Below are 19929 nucleotides of genomic sequence, written 5' to 3'. Positions count from 1 at the left end.
ACTCATTACTCCCAGGCTTGGGGAACCTGCCTTGTCCCTCTGCTGTCCCTGTCCTGCTGGGGGTGATGGTATAATTTGCACTTCAGTGGTCTCACTAATATGCCAAGTTTTGCCCTGTAGAGTAACTAAACTATCTGTTCTGTCAAGGTGGCACTGGATGTGTTGCATCGCAAGAAAAAGGTGCTGTGCAAAGGCATGATTTAGTCGGAAACTTTCAACACAAAGTTGGAACAACTTCATCTCGCAGAAACTACAGCCCCCTTTCGCTGGGTGATCCCAGGTACAGTCAGTTTGCATCCTGCTCTGAGGAGCTCAGGGCAACCTGCCCATGCCCAGGGTGGGAGATGGGGGGAACAGGGTGCTGGGAAGCACCAGCCTGGTGCTGTCTCTCCCCCCGCAGCTCGTTGAGCTTTCTTTTTTCTCAGGAGGGGAAGCCTCCTCTTCTGCCTGCCTCTGAGCCCCCCAGCAGAGACTTCCCCTGCCCTGTCTGGTTGAAGGTTGGGTGCTGCTGTGCAGACACCTGAGGCTGTGAGGCGGTGCTGGCCCAGTCCCTGCCCCCTGCTCTAGGGGTCTGGCTGGAGCCGCCCAGCTCATTGTACTGCCAGCACAGGGAAGGAGGTGCACACAGCACAGGTAGGTAAAGTGCTGTGGGGTCCTGGCTCTCCCCAAGAACCTACCATCTTTTCCTTCTCTTCTGCCTGGCTTTTACTTCCCTCTCTCCCTTTCCAGCCTGAACCCTTGAGGGTTCCCTCACTATATGTTGTGCTTTTCTCCAAAGGTGCTGGTAGCCTGGCTGCAAGGGGGAGGGTGGGCACTGCTTGTGCAAGTCCTTATCAGCAAGACTTCTGGTTATGAGGTTAGTTTTCTGGTTATCAAGCCTCAGATAAGGCAGCGGCTGCATTGGAGTGAGTGATAAAATGTCTAAGATTTCTTTACATGGCAGAGCGGCTGTTTAGGGAGCAAGAGGAGAAGGCAATCTGGGACCTTCTCATAACCAGAGAGTCCTGCAAGGGTGACATCTCGGAGATCTGATCACAGCATATGCTGCCATGGTGCAAGGAACAATCTCTGGGGAAATGCTGGATGTAATCTGCAAGAGATTCCCGCAGCATGATTTGGGATTGTCTAGAACTGCAGCGAACTTCAGCAAACAGCCTTGTTTCACTGCCAGAGGAACGGTTTCATCCCATAGATTGCCTTATCAAGCAGGGCTATTCCACGGCAGACTTTTCTGCACCTTCCAGTTGTTCACTGGAGTTAGTCAGGATAAAAAAAGCGCTTTCCTTAGCATTTAATCTCCTTATATATTAATTTAGCATGTTTTCATTAAAATATACTCCCTGATCAAAGTGAATGAATTGGAATAAACAAATCAGGATTGACATTTGTAGCATGATTTAAACTATGTGGAGTAATCAAACCTTACTGCAAAATTAATAGGGCAAAGGCAGAAACAAACACAAGAAAGTTCATTGTCCAGGAAACCAGATACGTCTGAATGGGAGACGTACTGTGGCGCTCCCAAAAGAATGGCTGAAAGGATTTCAGTCTGTGCAAGAACAGGACAGAGGCAATAGCTTCTTAAAGTCTTAATGTTTAAATTTTTCATCGTCTGTCGGTTTGAGTCACTCCTGTTTAAAGACTGGAGTTAAGTATTTGTGATAGACGGAGGTATTGCTAGAGGCTGTTGAAAGGCATTTTCACAAAAGAGTACCTTGCTGAAACATGAGATTAAACAATCTGTAAAAGGCGTTCATATTTATCAGATGTTCAGATCTGTAACTCAAGCTGTGGCAGAAATCTTGTAATTAAAAAAGGAAGAATGGATCCAAATTCAACAGCAAAAGGAAATGCAGAAACTTAGTCTGTTCAGATATACCCTTGACATAAAGGAAAGGGAGAGAAAGCCTGACAAAGTCATCTCGGCGTCAGAGTGAAGCTGGCCACTGGGGCTCTCCATGTACTTTGTTAAAACTGGGGACTAATCCCGATGTAAGAAGCTGTAATCTATAGCGCATCTATCATCGAACATGTGGCAGTCACCATTCTCACAGCTGGGCAGAGGGCCAGGCTGAGGGTGCAGAGGCAGAAAGTCCTCTCTGCAGTAAACTTAGTGCAGTGTGGATTAAAGCAGCTCATGTCCTCAGTGCTGCTGAGGGCATGTGGCTGCAGAAACACCTGCAGCAAGAGCTGGTCAGTTTCTGCTTCCTTTCCATCTCATTGCATTATTGCAGTCTGCATCCTTGTCCTTCATGAACTAGACTGAAAGCAACAAATTCATTTCATGTAGGACAACTGTGAGACTATCAGTCTTTTCTGACAAGAATCAGACACACCCTGATGAAAAGCTCCAGGTATCCCGTTACTGCCCTTCCAGCTAATTTATCTTTCAATGATCTTTATAGCAGAGGGCAGCAGTGATAGCAAGAACTACTAAAACATGTATTTCCATAGAAACTATGTCCTAGCTGATGGTGAAAAATTGATAGTATGCTTGTGAGTACAAGGAGTAGAGTTTTGATACATCTAAATGAAGTGGCATGGTCTTGAACTCCAACTTTCCCATATGTGTCACTTTCCCTCTGCTTCAGAAGGGCATAAGGACATGGCCCTCTTTACAAGTGACAGTAGTAGGGAAGGGGAGCACTCCTTCACCCTCCCTGCCTGGAGCACCCTGCAGTGCCATGGGATGCGCAAGACGACCGGGCTCTCCAACCGCTTGAGTTCAGAGACCTGCAAACGGAGAGTCCCAGACCTGGTCTGCAGTAATTGTGCAGGCAACTTAACACGCTAGAGAAAGCTTAGGGTTTGTTTGGAGCTTGTTTACTATTTCCTTTTTCACTCCCTCTATTTCTTTTCCATTTCATCTGAATTTAAAAGGATTTGTTTGCTTTTACAAAACTGCATTTAAGTCATACTGAGGTGGAAAGTGGCTTAGTAAGTAAACAGTGCTCCTAGGAAGGAAATTAAAAGAGCTACTTGGTAAAAGGGAAATAAATCTGTCTGCACATGCACACTTGACAGACTTGTATTTGCATGAGATATATCTCTGTTGGAAAAAGACCTAAATTGAAAATTTGGGAGCAAGCACTTTTAGATCATTCGGATCTCTATCTGTACTCCATAGCTTAGTCTGTCTCTGATTTATAGCTATGAAAGTTTTGGGTGAATATTGTCTTTTGACTGTTCTTCATGTTTTCCTTTTCAATTTAAATATCTTCTGATTCTAATAAGCGCTAGAAGAGATGTCCAGACTTTTGAGGATATGTTTCTTATTGATATCAGTGAATCGTGCTGAGATTACACACAGTCAAAACTCTGAAGGTAAGACCAGAACTCCTGTGTGAGGGATGTATTTTGTGTGGATGGAAAAAGCTGTATGTAGTGAAATAGATGCAGTACTGTTTAGTAACTAGGACCACATTCTCTGCTCTCTTGAGTTCATGGAGCTCTATCAGCAAAGAATTTAACCAAGATTGTTTATTATGTAATAGCTTTTTTTCCCCACTGTTTTTAATCAAAACTGCATTAAATGCTTATAAATAAATTATATGTGTATATATGGTTTCGATCACTGCATACAATGTATGTATTTTTGTATAACACAGTTGAATGGTAAAACATTGAATCAACCTTGAGTAACAGGATAATCTTTTACAGATTTGCCTCCATTATTACACAAAGCTGTGGTTAGTATTTTTATTTGATCTATTTAACATTTTATATTTTAATCTATAAATAATAATTTATTACATATATTTATTTATTTATTCTTAGGAGGAAGTAATAACTGGGAAATATCTGAATGGTAATGTACAAAATTGTTCCCACTTATGCTTCTAAAAGGAATTAAAACTCAGTATCTCACCATAACTTTTTATGTTCCGTTTTTCATGCACAGCCCTCCTTGATATATTTCATTTTCAAAGGTAATGTATTATTCTCATCATCCTGATTTTTTGGTATTATCTTTACTTCAGATATGATCTGTTTCATTTCCACTGAAACTGGAACATTATGGATAGAATAAAATTGGCACATATGATTACTTTGGTGCAGATCTCCTGTGAGGAGTATTTCCTCTTAGCAAGGAAAAAGATGGTTTTCATGATGAAGCAAAAAACATACATAGAAGGAGACTAAGAATAAATACTAGCTACAGTTTTCAAACGTTCTGACAATTAACTTTGTTCATATGTTTCAGAATGGCTTCTTAAGAAAATCGGGTGCAGTTCCAGCTTTCTGTCCATCTCCCTCTTTCAGTCTCGCTCCATCCCCCTCCTATCCCACTTCCAGCTCCTGGTGACTTTTGAATTATTTGCTAATTTTGTCTAAGTTTGAAAGAGCACTATAAGCTTCAAAAGCAATTTCTGCTCCTACATATTCTGAGAAAATCAATGGCTGTGTAAAGAAGGCACACTGAAATTAATGACTCTGCTGAGGAAAAGGAAGCAGGCATTAGTCACTGTACTTTCTTTCTAGAAGCAGATCAGAAGAGGTATAATGGGGTGCCAGGAAGCACACCTATAGCTCCGGACCAGCCACAGCACAGCTTGTCTCATGCCTGGAGATGGTGCTAATGGCAGTACGTTGGAAAGTAGAGATCATTGTGGGTGGTTGTGGCATTAGATGAAAAAACCTCATTCCGTTCCTCACTGAACTGTGTGTTTTCATTGCATTAAATTAGTTGGCTATCAGTCTGGTTAGGCCAGAAAGCTAAATACTCGTGTCATTATTGTACTAGTAGCAGTGTTTTTCTTGTTTTGTCTTGTAATCTGCAATTTTACATGTTATATTACTTTACTGGTGTTTTTGGTCCTGTTTTCTGTTACAGTTCTAATGCCTGGACAGCAGATATGCTTACAAAAGTTATGGCACATTTTCATGCGCAGGAAGTTATGTTCACTCTTAGCAGCCTACAGGTTTGTTCCAGTTAAAATTGTTATTTAAAAAAGCAACCTATCTTTATAGCCAAAATTACGTTGTCAGTAATAGAGGTAACTAACAAATCTACAGTGTAGCAGATAAGTAGGAAATAGGAATAGGGTTCCTGTTTGTCTTTTTTCCCCTAAGATTGCAGGAGTATGCAAGGCAGAAATAATAAGTAAGATCTTTTTGCTTTTCCTCTGATGGAAAACAGATGTTAGGAGTTTTCAGATTCAGCTATTGTTTCTGAACTGAGTGTATATACATGCTGTTCTCCCAGGTTTTGACTGTGGAGAGTAGTTTGCATGGCTTTGGATGGAATGAGAGGCTTCAGAGCATCCTACAAAATGGATTCACCTTTTAAAGCTCCTTTGATCGGTTTCTGTAAATTGTCAGTGTGGAAGTGATGTAGGAAAAAGTGATTGCTCTTCATCCCTGCTCATTATGATTAGCTATCAGCTGGTTTAAGTGGAGCTGTAGCCTGGTAATCAAAGCCTGAACCCCTCCATCCTCCCTACATGTGCACACACACACTCTGAAAAAGGAAAATGTCAAATGTGTGCTCTCTGAGCCTCAGGCATTCCCAGAAGCCCACCACCATGTAGCTCCACAGCACCTGAACCATTTCCCAAGTTCCATTTCACTGTCACAGCTCATCCAAAGCTACATGAGACTACCATTGCTTCTTCCCATTTGATTACATTTATTAACAGTTTAAGGCTGTAAGCAGGCAACAGGGACCTATCTGTGTTAATATTTGTTGGTGGCAATGCAAGTTAAGCAAAAGCAACAAAGAACAGTTTCAACTCAAATTCTAAATTAATTCTGAAATAGTTCTGTCAGGAATTAGAAGGGATTTTACTCCAGTCTGGTGCTAATGAGCCTTACAGTGTTTTCTGTTCCAGTGTTAGAATTCCCCTTAGATAGACATTCAAAACAGGCATGAGATTGTTACCTGCAGTTTGATGTGGGAGAGAATATTTTTGCCTTATGACATGGTACAAACTTTTACTCTCATCTAAGTGCACATTTCCTTCCTTTTTTTAGTACACACAGGGTACCTGATTTGGTTTTTTTTAGCTCTTTAAAAGTTTCATTTTCACAGCCCTGCTGTGTGAAGCAGAAAAGTATTATTTCTCTCGCTTTATGAAGTGAGAACTTGAGGCATCTTTGTTAGGTGGTTCACTTCAGAGGACTTGCTCATACCACTTGGCTCAATCCAAGAACAGGCTTTAAAAACTACTGTCTTTCAGAATTACATTTAGATTATTTTGTTTGCTGATTGTGTTTATTATTGTTCCAGTTGTTGACAGCACAGACAATGCAGGAGCTAAACACTTAAACCTCCTTAAGCAGAGATTTTCAGGGAGTAAAAGATGCTCCTAGTACAATAGTGTGAGTTTTATGTATATTATGCCTATTTTTCTATACTTCAGATGTCCATAGAAAGTTACCTGAAGAATCTTTTATACCAGCCTAGGCAACTACTGTCTGAATTTCAACAGCTTGATCAGCAGCAGTTCCAAACTGCGATGAAGTATCTCTTCAACAACAGAAAGGACCATCTTGTAAGTCACTCTGCACTTATGGAAAAGAAAAGCTGCCATCAATGGTTCAGATAAGTGGGACAGGGCCAGACCTGGGGTCTCGCAGTGCATGACATGCAGTTACTGAGCTGGCTTGGATTAGATTCCAGGAGCCCCACTCCTTAGGTTGGACTTACTCAATTCTTGTTGTCTAAAAGTTTGGTGCCAAGTATAAGTTGGCTATATGGATTTTCTCTGTAATCAGTGGAGAGAAACACGTCTCCAGAGAGTGATTTACCTTCCTACACAGTATCTAAGGTAGGTAGGACAAGTTGTTCTCAGGGAGTATTTGCTTCTCTTCAGTGGCTAGAAAGAGAGCCATGATGACTAAAGAAGGTGAAGTTAGTTATCTTATTAATTAGTTATGGGAGCATGCAAGCAAATTGTTAGGCAATCTGGAGGACAGGCAGTGTAACATCATTTATTGCCTTTGTGGTGTCCCCTCTGTGTGACCCATCTTGAAAGTCTTCTGCAAAATCAGTGAGTGCCACCCAGGGGAGGATAACCCCTGCAGAGGGGATCTCACTGCAGAGGAGGGATCACAGCCTGGTGTGTGAGAGTGGTTGGCATCTTCTCTGTCAGGAGGAAGGGCCTCCAGCGTGGGTATCACTGAGAGGGGGAGATTAATCTGGGAGAACTGGAGTGCGTTTCCCCAGACATACAAAGTGACTGCCCAGAACAAACACTGTGTAATCCAGTATTCAAACATGAGATAATACTCATTCAATTCTGATATCCTTTCATTTTCCAAGTACCTAATTCTTTCATGAGAGCTCACACTATAACTTCAGCCATTTGGATTATTTTTACGTTTTTCATTTTGATTTTGTCAAAAGATTCAAGCTGGTCTTTGGTCAATGCCAGAAACAAATTATCTGAAGGAATGGACTAGACAGTATTTGGCAGCTATTTTTCATGAGAACAGCACCATTATTTTTTTTTATAGAGTGCTTTCTGCCAGGCCTCAAAATTAGAATTAATCTAAGAGTTGTTCTTTCAACCTTTTGTTGCTTGCAGGAAATGGGAAATATTATTCTTGATTGGGACAAAACTAGAGAGAGAATCTTCCAAAGCCCAGGAGTAAACAGGACCTTGTTCCTTATAACACTGGATAAATGCTTTCTGGCTCTGAGTGCTTTGGACTGTGTGGATATCCTAAGCCAGGTTTTGCGTGTGTCTGCAGTGAACTGTCTCCAGCCTGATGTCATCAGGAGCCTCCCAAACGTTCTGCTGGAGGATGCTTTCAGAAACTTGTAAGCCATTTATTTTCCAGACACAATTAAAATTATATAGTATTTTAAAGAGAGGTCACTATATTGTCTCAGTCTGTTGTCCAGATACTGCTTTCTGCTTATGTGTTGCTCTTTCTAAAAACGTTTGCCTATGTTTGTGATTTTAAAAAAACCCAGCTAGTTAACTCATTAGTGAACTAACATGCCCTTGTATCACTTAGATCAACAGTATTCAAGGACCTCTATGACAAAACCTCGGCAAATACACAGAGAGCTCTGTATGGCTGGATGAAGCAGATTCTACAAAAGCCCTATAACATGAGTGGTATGGTATTTACAAAGTGTTTTCTACTTTCTTAAGAGGAAAACAGTCATCAAAAGGCCTATCCATTGTATTGAATGGTTTCCCAAATTTAACATGTCTGTATAGAAGTAGCTGTCCTGAATACAGTAAACAATATATTTGGTATTCACAGCAAATAGTTCTCTAACGATGCTTGCTCTTCATCTCTTGTGCGCATAAAGTCTCTGTACTCGGGTCCTTTTTCTAAGGCTTAAATAGGATACAGTTGTCAGGTACTCTGCACAGCAGTGTTGTTCACTTCTGAACTCCTATTTGGAACAGAAAATTAGATCTGTCTCAGCATACATTAGCCAATGCACTCTTTAAAATACAATAGAAATTCAGGATATTGTGAAAGTTCTATTGCACATGGCACTGACTCATTCAGAAAAGGAACAAGATGAAGACAAAGTTAATTCTGATTTTTTGCATTTTACCACATCTGTTTGCCTTGTTATATGTTAATGTGTTTTAAACAAACGTGCCACAGCTGGAACAGTGCAGGACAGGCTCCACGAGGGGGCTGTTAATGCAGCAGCAGCACTAATGCATCAGAGCCAGTACTTGGGTTTCACTGAACATCCCAGCAGTGCTGTTGCGGGACTGTTTTAGACTTTTAGATATTCCCTGGAAATCAAAGGCAAAATGCCTGCTTCCCTCAGTGCAGCTAAATTTGCCTTCTGGGGTTTTAGCTGTTTCAAAATAGCAGAGTAACCCATTAAGTCGTAGAGAGGAACTTCCCGACACTGCTATGACATGGTATTATTGCCAGTGCATTATTGGGGAACCAAAGATGCAGAACTTGCCTGATGGTACTCAGCAGTCCTGGGAAAATCCCACAGCATTGGACATCTTGGGTTGTGTCTGAAACATTAGTGAACCCTCTGGCTGTAAAAGATCACCCAGCTCAGGAGGGACGAGGAATTACCATGCCTCTCTTATGTCTTCGTTGCTGCTTCAAATGCAAAACAGTGCAGATACAGTGAATTCACTCCTGAAGGAACTGGGTGATTGCCAGCTGGTTGTGGTAGTATGAGCTGCAGAACCCATCAGCCCTGAGCAAGCATAGTTGGACTGCTACCAATATCTAGGTTGGCAAGTCTAAAGCTCACTTGGGTGTATTCTGCGCACTGCTTGTCACAGCACAGAGTGTAGGACAACAGAAGAGGCCCACAGTAGTCTTAATTCATTCACTTTAAGTTTTTATGTGGATACCACTGGGACCACATGGGAAAGGAATCAACCCTCTAAAAAAGCAGCGTCTTCCTCACTGTAGTTTAGCAGAGAAGAAACTTGAAAAAAGCCTCATATTTGTGGTGCTTACAGGGCTACCTTCCAGGCATTTTTGCTGGTTTTGGAGGCAGAGGGCTCATCGCCCTGTCTCTGTTGTGCCTGCAGAATGCAGAGGGTTTTCTCATCATACTGCATCTCCCCACTGTGCCAGGCAGCCCCTGCAGCTGGGTCACTGGGTTGGCAGGAGATATGTGCCTTCCATGTCTTAAGAGTCAAACCTTTTAAGAAATTTCTTTGTCACTCGCTCAGTTATCACATTTCATATATTTAAACCACAGGGGTATTCAGAGGTGAAGCATGCTGGTAACCCTTGCAAAAACAGGAGACTAACTTGAATTTTGTACCTTATTTAAAAAGAAAAAAAACAGTTTGGGGGGATCACTGCTGCTGTGGATGGTCACTGCAAGTCTGTTCTACTAAAGGGCACAGTTGACATCCTTAAGTTGTGCTAGTTTTTGCTTAACTTTTCTATCATATCTTTCAACTCTCTCAATGTTCCTGGTAATGGGAGGTAATAGCTCTTAAAAAAAACGGAGGCGTGCCAGGTCTGCTGGGAGCATCATCTCGTCTCAGCTACGGAGCTTAGATCTGTGTTTTCAAAAAAAATCACTTTCTAAATGGGGTCCTTCAGCTTCTGATATTTATAGGCTGTTTTTTTTCAGCCTATAAATACCAGAACTCTTCAAAGTGCACTGATTTTATTTTAGCAGGGTTGTATCAGCACTGCTAAGGAATATGTTCAGAGGTATCACACGCTGAGCCATGCAGATTATGACGCCTTGGAGAAAACATTGTGGCTCAGAGTGCTCACCTAGTCCATATATACTTTTTTCTCAGGGATATATGGATCTTTATTTCATTTTCAGTCCTTGAGAGGATATTACTGAATGAATGACATTTTTTAACTGTTACGTGGTATTTTGTATTTTCTGCCAACCTATTTCCATATAGATGTATGAATGATTTTTCATTTTCTCCATTATTGCTATTGCTTATTAATGAAATAAGTGGTATCATCAATAATAATAGATAAGATGTATAAAGTGTTACAAAGGATCATGCCTTCCTGGTGTTCTTAATTGATGTATTTGGTTAGGAAAACAGAATTTTAAAAATGCTGCTCCATATATAATACTATTGGTTTCATTTTTTCTGTCCCTTACTTTATCCATTTTCTGTTTTGACAACATAAACCAATGGCTTTCATATGAGAAAATTTGAGACATTTGAACCAGTATTTCATTTAAATTTAAAAAAGGTATGGGCCTATAAAAATGTGGTGCTGAAATCTAGCTAATGGAGGAAACCTGACTCTCTGTGCTAAGGAGTTTCTGATTTGCAGATTTTTTTTTAATTATTTACCAATAATAATATGCTGGGTATAATATATTTGAAAAATAATTACTTCCTTAACATTGTAGTGAGCATTTATTTGTATGAAACAGAGTTCAATGAATCAACTTCTTGGGTCAGTGCAGAAAGCTTATGGATTTTGGGAAGATACATGGTCCATCTTCCACTGGAAGAAATTCTGAAAATCAGTCTCAGTGAAGTAAGTAATAAAATGTGGTTGGATAAATCATTGTCAAGTGATGTCAGCTACAAACAATAAGAATGCAAATGCAAATTTAAACATGAAAAAAGTTTATATATTTTAATTACTTAAATATAAAGAGAATCCAAATCCATTGCCATGCAAATAGTCTTCTCTTTCTGGGATTTGAAAATGCCTATCATTAACATGTAATTATTTATCTGGATCAGACTTCTGTGACTTGTGCTGAGAGATACTGAGGGACCAGTGATGAAGACCTTCACATAATTTGGCAGTTTGACAGAGAATCGGTCATTCAGCTTTGCCTTCAAAAATACTTCATTATCCAAATGTACCTTCTTCCTTTCTCTGTTACATGAATGAAGCCAATTAATTTAACGTGTCAGACATATTTTATTGGATGTAATTTTTTCATAATTCTGACTCATAATTTTGTTTGTACTGGTCAGATAAGACTGTTCATTAGCTATGACAATGCAACAAAGCAGTTGGACACAGTGTATGATATCACACCAGAGCTCGCACAAGGCTTCCTGGGAAGAATAAACTCCTCGGGATTTGATATGAGAAACACTTCAACTATCTACAGGCAAGATTGCTTTTCTTTTTCTTTTATGGCTGTGTATGGAGACAATGAATAAGTAAGGAGGAGAGAGAGGAGCAATAAGTAGCTGATGAAACTGTTGATGCGGCGTAGCTTTTTCCTTCCAGCAGAAGAATCTAGGCTGAGATCCAACCCTGTTTAGCAACAGTGAAGAATTACTGCTTTATGAAAATTTGGCAGTGTGCCTAATTAGCTAATGCTTTGTCTCCTGCTTCACAGTGAGGAGTTGTCTGTAGTATTCGTAGGAGGACTACAGCAGTATCTGGGGGACGCAATCAGAGTTCCATCACATTGTACAGTGCAGCAGTAAAATAAATTGGGATGAAGGGACATAAGTTGCCTTGGCTGTTTGAATCACAGAAGGTGGAGGTGTTTTGTGGAAATCATGTTGCACTTAAGATTGAAGGAGGAAATCTTAGATCATGACAGCCAGGACTCCAGGTGGGTTTTAACTGACATGGGTGTCACCAGAGAGGTTGCAAAGTGAAGACATCTAAAGCCTGTCCTGCAGGGTAGAGATGTGCCATGTTTAAATGCATGTAACTGTTACGTGTCTAAGCAGGAAACTGGATTTTCAGGGCTGTTAAATCAGCACTGAACTTACTTTAACAATAACAAAAACCCAAAATAAACTGCTCTTACTCATAAATACACAATGAGCGTGAGCTATCTGCGAGGAAGTGCTGTACTTCACATTTGCATTTATGCTGACCTATCAGTGGATGTATTTAGTCTCAAGACACCACTGTCTCTGAAGTTATTTGTAGTCTCCTTGGGGGATACCTTGGAGTTTTAAACTAATGGAGAATATGCTTTATGGCTTCAGAGCTCCTGTCATTATTGCAATGTAATTCACACACTTCCATGAAATACTGCTGGTTGTCAGAGGTGTAAGCGAGAGAAGAATTATGCCCACACTCTAAATTCCAATGTCAGAAATCTTAAAAATTGTTCTACCGCTCACAAGAGGTGCCACGTTTTCACAGATGAGAGAAATGTCATGCTCCATAGTCCTTAATATATTCCATTTTTACAACACACTTATTCTATATTACTCATTTTAACCATACTGATGATTTAAATGCACTTTTACTGTTAAGAAGTAGTATTATTCATTGCTGCTAATCCCAAAGGAGATGAAGAGCTCTTGGTGGCTATGCAATAATGCATCAGAAGGTAATTATTTCTTATAAAAATGCTGTTATAGATGTTTTTTTGATTTGTATGTTAGTTTGATGATGTCCCATGAATTCAGATTGACTGCTGAAGCAGTGTTTTATTATATTGCTGAGCAGGTTGTTCTTGAGGGACTAAAGGAACTAAAAGCTAAGCCTTTCTGCACTGCAAAATTTTACTGAGCTTGTGATAGTGTTGTCCACTGTTGATTTAGTTCACATCTGGACATTATTGCCTATTACTATTGTAAATTCTGAAAGCAAAGGCTAAGATTTTACAGGGACATAGGAACTGATTCAGGCTTCCTACAAACAAATTCATCACCATCATTGTAAAGCTTCAAGTCCAGAGAAAGGGATACACACTTCAGGCCTCTTTCTTTGCAGGGCTGTAGGTAATGGCAGTAAATAAGCAGCAGGCCTAAGTCAGAAGGCCACCTACAGCAGGCGCTTACCCTTGGTGGCATGACTACTTCTCTCCACCAAGTATGGCTGTGATTGTGTATTACAGAGGTTAATGGAAATGCTGATTTAAATAATACAGCACTAGTACTGTGAAGAAAGATGAGCTCCACATCTAGTTCACAACACTGCCTTGCAAACTGCTGTGCTGGCACAGCTGAGAGAGTCAACCTCAGTGCAGATTCTCCAAACTACTGTCGAATTGGACAGGTCTCCATGCATTGGCCAGTCATATTTTTGATGTGTAATACAGCAGGCTTTGTTTAAACATGAAATGCTAGAAGCTGTGTAATGCTCTAGTTGCTACTCTGGCACATGAATGAGTTACATTGCATGCGAAATCCAAGCAGGATTTGGAGCTGAAAACATTCCATCAATCCAGGTAAGAACTCAGCAAGCCAATTCTAGTGGCTTACAAATAGCCCTCCATTCCTCTCAAAGTGGAGATTATACTGCAAATTCTGCTATGGGGAGGGGAGTCATTAGCTGGAAAAATCCAGCCGTGGACAATGGGAACTAGGAACGTTCAATTTTTGACAGCACAAGCAATCAAGGTAGAGTTCAGCTGAATACAGAGAAAGTGCGTAGGTCTCCCAATTTCAGGCTATGTGGAGTTTAAAGGATTGCAGTTTAAGGCACTGGCAACAAACAGAAATGACTCAAGTTTTGAGCACAAGTAGGGTGTACCACACTGTATTTCTGTTTCCTGAGAGTGACACCTTTTCTGTCAGAAGTTAGCTAATGTATTTCTTCTATATAGGCTAGGTTTATTGGTTTGCTTTTATGATGACATGGAACAGATGGATGCAGCTGTGGCCCGTGCTTTACTTCATCAAATGATTAAGTGTAATCAACTGAGAGGTTTCCAGGCTGAGGTTCAGAAGGTGGGTACAGTACTTGTTCTTCTTGCCTAATCTAATCCTCAACATGGAGGAGAAGGGACTTTCTTCTTGAATATAGAAGGAAAAGAGCAAAAAATTACTGGGATCTCAAAGATAAGTAGAAATAGTTCCTGAGCATATAATGCAAAGAATAAAAGCCTTTCCTGTTTTAAACAGTGCTCATTCTTTTTTCATTCTGTTTCCTCCTGTTCCATATTCCTTTCAGAACTGTGGTTCTGTTTTTGAATTTTTATGAAGTGTGTGGTCACTAAATGGTTGCAATGCCTATTCCAGAAACTCCATTTAAACTTTTGGGTCATAATGGAAATTGGTTCTTGGAAATCTTTTCTTTCCCATCTGCTTTTTTGTTTGTTTGTTTGCTTTAGCTCAAATCTCAACTCCTGGACATTGCCATGCAAAACCAGACATTGAATGATATCCTTGGATCTCTGTCAGATGCTGTAGTTGGACTAACATCAAGTCAGCTGGAATCTTTATCACCTGAAGCAGTGCATAATGCTATTACAACATTAAACCAAGTCTCTGGGTGGACAAAAAGCCAAGTTATGATTTTATCCAGTAAATACCTCTCTTATGAAAAGGTACATCTGATAACAGCTTTCCTACCTTTTACTTTTAAAAGTGAAATGGCTTTTTCTCAACAATAATGATAGATCTTGAGAAGTTTAGTACAAGACTTCTTTTTAGTACTGTTAGTGGTGTGAAAAATTTGCTTAAATCAAATAAAAACATCCAAGAGTGTACCTCCCAAAGTAATTCGCTAGTAACAGAGAGAATGACAACTTGTATTTGGCAGCTGTATATATTGTTTTGTCTGTGTCACTGCCCTAAGCAGAATTTGCATTCTCAGCGATCCCAGACTATATTTTCAAATATACTGTAATGGAAGGAGTCAGGGTCTTCCTCTGAAGTGTCAAAAAAGGAGTCTCTGGGAAAATTGTTGCATTTGTTCCCTGGACAGACTTGTCTGAATTGGAAGAAATCTGAGGAAAGTGCATCCTCAGGCAAGAAAGGTATTAAGTATTCAACAGTAATAGTTTTGACTTATTTATTAACTTTTGCTTTAAAATGTATCTATCTGCTGTTCACTAGCCAGAAAACTTTCTGTTTGTTTGTGCTGTTATCTCTGCAGGTTTTATCATTTTATAATGTTAGTCAAATGGGCGCATTGGTAACTGGTATCAGTACCCAGTCATTCTACAGCATGAACCCAAAAGAGCTTTCTCACATTATTCGAGGCACAACATCCCAATACTTACCTGACTTATCACCTGCACAACAACAAGGGATCCTCAGGAAGGTGATTATAAACTTCACAGTGCAGCAGGTTCTCACTGCACATGAGCACAATAACCAGAAATGCAGAGCATTATTTAAAATGTCACCAAGATGTGTGGTTTAGCTGAATGGTTAATATTTCTAATGTATTTTTCTGAACACCAAGTATATTTTGAAGGCTCTCTCTTGCTTAGTTCCATGATGGTTTTAATGCTGGCATGTTTTTCTTTTATCCTCTTAAGAGAAATACTGCACAGAATAGAAAGGACAAATCCTGTAAATCTAAGCATCAGTTCTGAAATGCCATGTATTTATCTGTTATTCTTTTTAGATAGCTGCATCTGGAGATTTTTCTTCATCAGTCAAAGATATACCAGGAGCTTTCTTTAAAGAAATATCTCTTCCTGGTTTATGGAAGCAGACTGGATATGATTCTTCAATGATGAAAGAAAAAGAACTAAGAAGAAGCCAGGTAAAAATTATTATGCAGTTCCCATTTCAATGCAATTTAGTATGGTAGAAGAATAGAAAAAGTGTTGTAACACACGTGTGCTCAAGGAACATTGGGAAAAGGAAGGAACTGCCCTATATATATCTTGATGTAAACAACCAGAGGTCATTTAGAGCCTAACCAGCATTATGAGACAGTGCTATGGAAAGGGAAACATTAATATTCTGAGTTTAAATGTCTTCAAGATTCTGTCACATGCACTTTCTCTTTCCAGTTCTCTATACTAGGCATTTGCATGTACAGTCAGCCCTATGACTCTGTCCAGAAAGATGAAAGGTTGGACCAGATGATCTCCAGAGATCCCTTAAAACCTAAATTATTCAGTGGTTGTGTGCCATGGACATATTTAACACCATGCAGTAATGCCAGTCAGCAATGTCTTGTCTCGTGACGAAGAAATTCAGCTCTGGGTGACAAACATTTTGGGTGGCCAAGCTGGACTATAGAAATACCTTTAGACTACATAAGAGAGCTAAGCATACAAAAACCTTGCAGTAGTTATTGTATCTTTCAACTGGATTGCCTAAACTTCACTTTAAATATGGTGGGTTTTATTTCAGGCTTTATATCTGTATGAATTACTGTCTAAGAAAAACTACCCTGTTGATCTTCTAAGGTATGGATGACAGTTTGTCTTGAAATGGGGGTTAAGTCTAGTTTTGTGATGGGAGCATTTTTGAGGTAAACAGTATGTGGTCATTTTGTACTGTCTTATGTTTTTCATTCCTTGATGCTGCAGGATAATTCACCTTCCTCATTAAAAAGGGTCTCCAAATCCAAAATCAGGATTGCAGAGTTTTTGGTATTTTAAGGCTCAGTCAATATTTTTCAATTTGATTACGTTTTTACTTTTAATAACCTTTCAGTTACAAGAAATGGGAAAGAGAGATGGTCAAGAAACTGTATTTTAGGACATGGCTGTGGGAAGTAAGGACTAGATCCTGCTTAAACATTCAAAAGATTGAACTTTGCTTTTCCTATCAGTACAGGACAGCTTGTGAAAGGAGTAACTTGTCAACACATTGAAAGTATGGGTGCAGACATTTTTTTAAACACTTTTAAATTCTTTGAAATGAATCTTCATCTACTTTCTCCATATCAGGTAAAACCAAATGAAGAGTTTGTGTACATAAACATACTACCTCAAATCCAAACTGTAGGTAAATTAGAATTTGGTTAATTCTTCTTTTTTTTTTTTTTTTTTTTTGTAAATCTTGTGTGTGTGAGCTTGTCTGTTAACATATTTCATTTAAATCTTTTATGTGTGAATGTCTGTTATGATACTTCATTTTTACTATTTCATTTGTTACAAATTGTAAGAAATTCCTACAGTCATTCTACTTGCTAATTCATGAGTAATCTGGAAATATATGTAGATTTTGAAAACATATAAATGCTCTCATGCACCCAAATACAGAATGTTTCATCTCTATTGTTTACAAAAAGAAAACTTTAAACAACTATAAAAAAAACAAAGAAAAATGCTCTTTGAAGACAATACGCAGTTTTATATATGCTAAATTATAAACTGTAATAAACAAACAATAATTTCATTCTTACTCCAAATTTCCACATGTTCAAGGTATTAAATTTTTGGTTTTAGGTTAATTGTTTGGCTTGGAAGTTTTGGAAAGTCTCCAATGCATCTATTCCTCCATTCCTCTTACTGGTGCTTCCGTGAGTTACATCTTACTATATTTTAAGTTACTTCACCTGTAGCACTACATTCAGACTAGTCCTTCTGAGCACTTTTAAAATAATCTCTTCAGTCTTAAGAAAACTGATGATTCAAACAAATGGTAGTTTAGAAATGGTCACTGACTGTAGCTGAAATCTGTCTCAAGTGCAAGTTGGTAATACTTGTTGTCTTCTAGTATAGCCCATTTTGGTTACAGTTGTGGATTCCCTTGCATCCTTGAAATCAGTCCCCCCTGAAGCTCTCTGTGCCCAGACTGAATCACAGCGCAGTGGTGTGACAGCAAGGAAGATTAAAAAGCTTGTAATGTTGCTGCTTATGCTGTTGCTGATGTCTGCTAAAATAAAGGGGTTCATTTGCTGGGCTTTCTTGAACAAAACTGTTTAGAATCACAAAAGCAACATAAATATAGCTTATGCTGGATTTTGTTTTCTTTGGATTTTGGTTTTGGGGTTTTGTTTGGGGATTGGGTTTTTTTTTCTTTTTTCCCCCTAGGTTGTGAGACTTGGTTTGCTTATTTTTGTGGGTTGCACTTGAGAGTGGATATCTTATAACAAAGCCATTGGGTTCTGCCCAAGCATATTGCTCTGTATGGTTAAAAACATTTCACTGTGTTCAAAGACATTTTTGTAAGTTGGCAAAACTTTGCTTTATTGAAATAGCCAAGTAATATTTAGTGACAGCTTTTTTCCTGGAAGAAAAAAGTAAATTGTACCTTGATAGGAACTCGTGAATTGTACAACTTGTTAATTCCCTTTCTTTCTTTCTTTCTTTCTTTCTTTGTACATGCTTAAAGGGATAAAAGGGAGCGAGAACTATGCTTTTCCTGGAATAATTTTAATTGGAAAAAAAGAAGGAAAGAAAAGGATTCTGTTTGTAAAGGCATTATTCTCATTAAAAATAAAAAAATAATAATAGAAAGACTTTAATATAAGACTTTCTACAAGCTGCAGCACCAAGTTGTTTGGCCAACAGTTGCATGTTGCTTGTTCAGGGCCATCAAAAGTCACTGGTACTCTTGCCTACAAACCCTGGTATGGTTGGACTTGTGCAGCTTTGGGATATAGCTTTATTTGCAAAGGCTGCTGGGCATTCTGGATGGTGAAGAGCATCATTTTGTTTAATTTGGCAGGCCTCTTGGACTTTGATAAAAGGAAGCCTAGTCTAAAACTACTTGTTGTCCTTAGTCCACCCACCACATCTTCAATCATCAGAGAATCATTCCTAATAAAAAGGAGAAAGGGAAAAAGTTTAAGAATTGTGACAGTCTCATTTCATGTGGTGTTAAAGCACCTCAGAGCACGTTCATCCACTTGCAGCTCTTTGTAACCCTTAGCCTTTTTTTGAAGTGAGGTACATGTGCTGATGAAGAAGATGTAAGTTAAAGTAAGGTGTGGATTAATTTCAACTTTTTGGGCCTGGCCCATTTATAGTATTTCAAGTCCAATTTTTCAAGTATAATGGAGATCATCGCAGATTTTGTGCATGCGGGTGTATGATGGTCAGATTTACATTCTGAGCCTGTCTGAATTCTTTCTGCAGGATTGAGTACCTGGAGTATGTTTCAGGACCGTTGTGTGTCCCTTTCATTGCAAGTCTGGGGAAGACTGAGATGGACCTGTTGAATCCAAGCCTTCACAAAAAGAACGCTGTCCTACAAAAAGTACAGGAATGCTTGGTAAGTATGGCTAGGAGGGGTCAGCAGGGGAGGGGGAGCTGCAAAGTAAACTGTAATTAGCCACTGACAGTTCCAAACTAAGTGATTGATTAGTTTTCTCTCTACTGTTATGTGGTGCTTCGCAAAGTTATTCTGCCTACTTTAGCTCTCCAGCCTGCATGCACATGCTCACAATCTCCTGTATAAAGAGAGCAGCCTGAGACACAGGCTTTCCTGCTCTGTGTTTGTGCAGCAAAACCGTAGGTTGTGGTCTCTGAGAGCCCAAAAGGCACTAGCACAGCATGCTGATTTCTTCATTGTCACAAGCAAGAGCAGCTTAGGCTGTTACCAAGCTCAGAGGAGCTCCTAGTGCCAAGGCCTCGAGCATTCTACTGTAGCTGACCTGCTTTGAGTAGGAGGTGTGGACCAGGTGGCCTCCAGAAGTCTGAACTCCCTTCTGCGGTTCTGTTTGCACATACCATTGCACTGCATTTCATGCAGTAATGTCAGTCACCATGTACATAAATTCCTGACTTACCCATCTGTATTCTTATTTTTTTCTTATGTATAGTTTCAGTTTTATTGTTCCCTGCCTAAAGAAACCTTTTTGTAGCTTCCTTAACAATTTTCCTTGACTCAATGCATCTTACAAAGTGTTCTCATGAAATGTCATTGCTGAACACAGTTGAACAGGCCGTGACAGCCTGTA

At 39.5% G+C, this 19929-nt stretch overlaps 1 protein-coding gene across 1 annotated transcript in view; it reads left to right on the top strand.

Annotated features, from left to right (window-relative positions):
• Positions 1–3245: 3245 nt before the first annotated feature.
• The window catches only part of OTOA (otoancorin), a 36055-nt gene continuing 19371 nt past the window's right edge, over positions 3246–19929 (top strand). Inside the window, exons 1-18 of the mRNA XM_010019514.1 lie at positions 3246–3324; positions 3661–3689; positions 3778–3808; positions 3902–3929; positions 4835–4922; positions 6363–6494; positions 7530–7765; positions 7966–8069; positions 10826–10932; positions 11385–11524; positions 13937–14060; positions 14444–14659; positions 15211–15378; positions 15688–15828; positions 16428–16483; positions 16852–16969; positions 17471–17544; positions 19106–19241. Of these exons, the coding sequence (XP_010017816.1) occupies positions 3246–3324; positions 3661–3689; positions 3778–3808; positions 3902–3929; positions 4835–4922; positions 6363–6494; positions 7530–7765; positions 7966–8069; positions 10826–10932; positions 11385–11524; positions 13937–14060; positions 14444–14659; positions 15211–15378; positions 15688–15828; positions 16428–16483; positions 16852–16969; positions 17471–17544; positions 19106–19241 (2007 nt within the window). The remainder of the gene's footprint in view (positions 3325–3660; positions 3690–3777; positions 3809–3901; positions 3930–4834; positions 4923–6362; positions 6495–7529; positions 7766–7965; positions 8070–10825; positions 10933–11384; positions 11525–13936; positions 14061–14443; positions 14660–15210; positions 15379–15687; positions 15829–16427; positions 16484–16851; positions 16970–17470; positions 17545–19105; positions 19242–19929) is intronic.

The sequence above is a fragment of the Nestor notabilis genome, unplaced genomic scaffold, assembly GCF_000696875.1.
Source record: "Nestor notabilis isolate BGI_N333 unplaced genomic scaffold, ASM69687v1 scaffold12488, whole genome shotgun sequence".
NCBI lineage: Eukaryota > Metazoa > Chordata > Aves > Psittaciformes > Psittacidae > Nestor > Nestor notabilis.
Note: the sequence above shows the minus strand (reverse complement) of the source record. Positions and strands in the feature narration are given on the sequence as shown.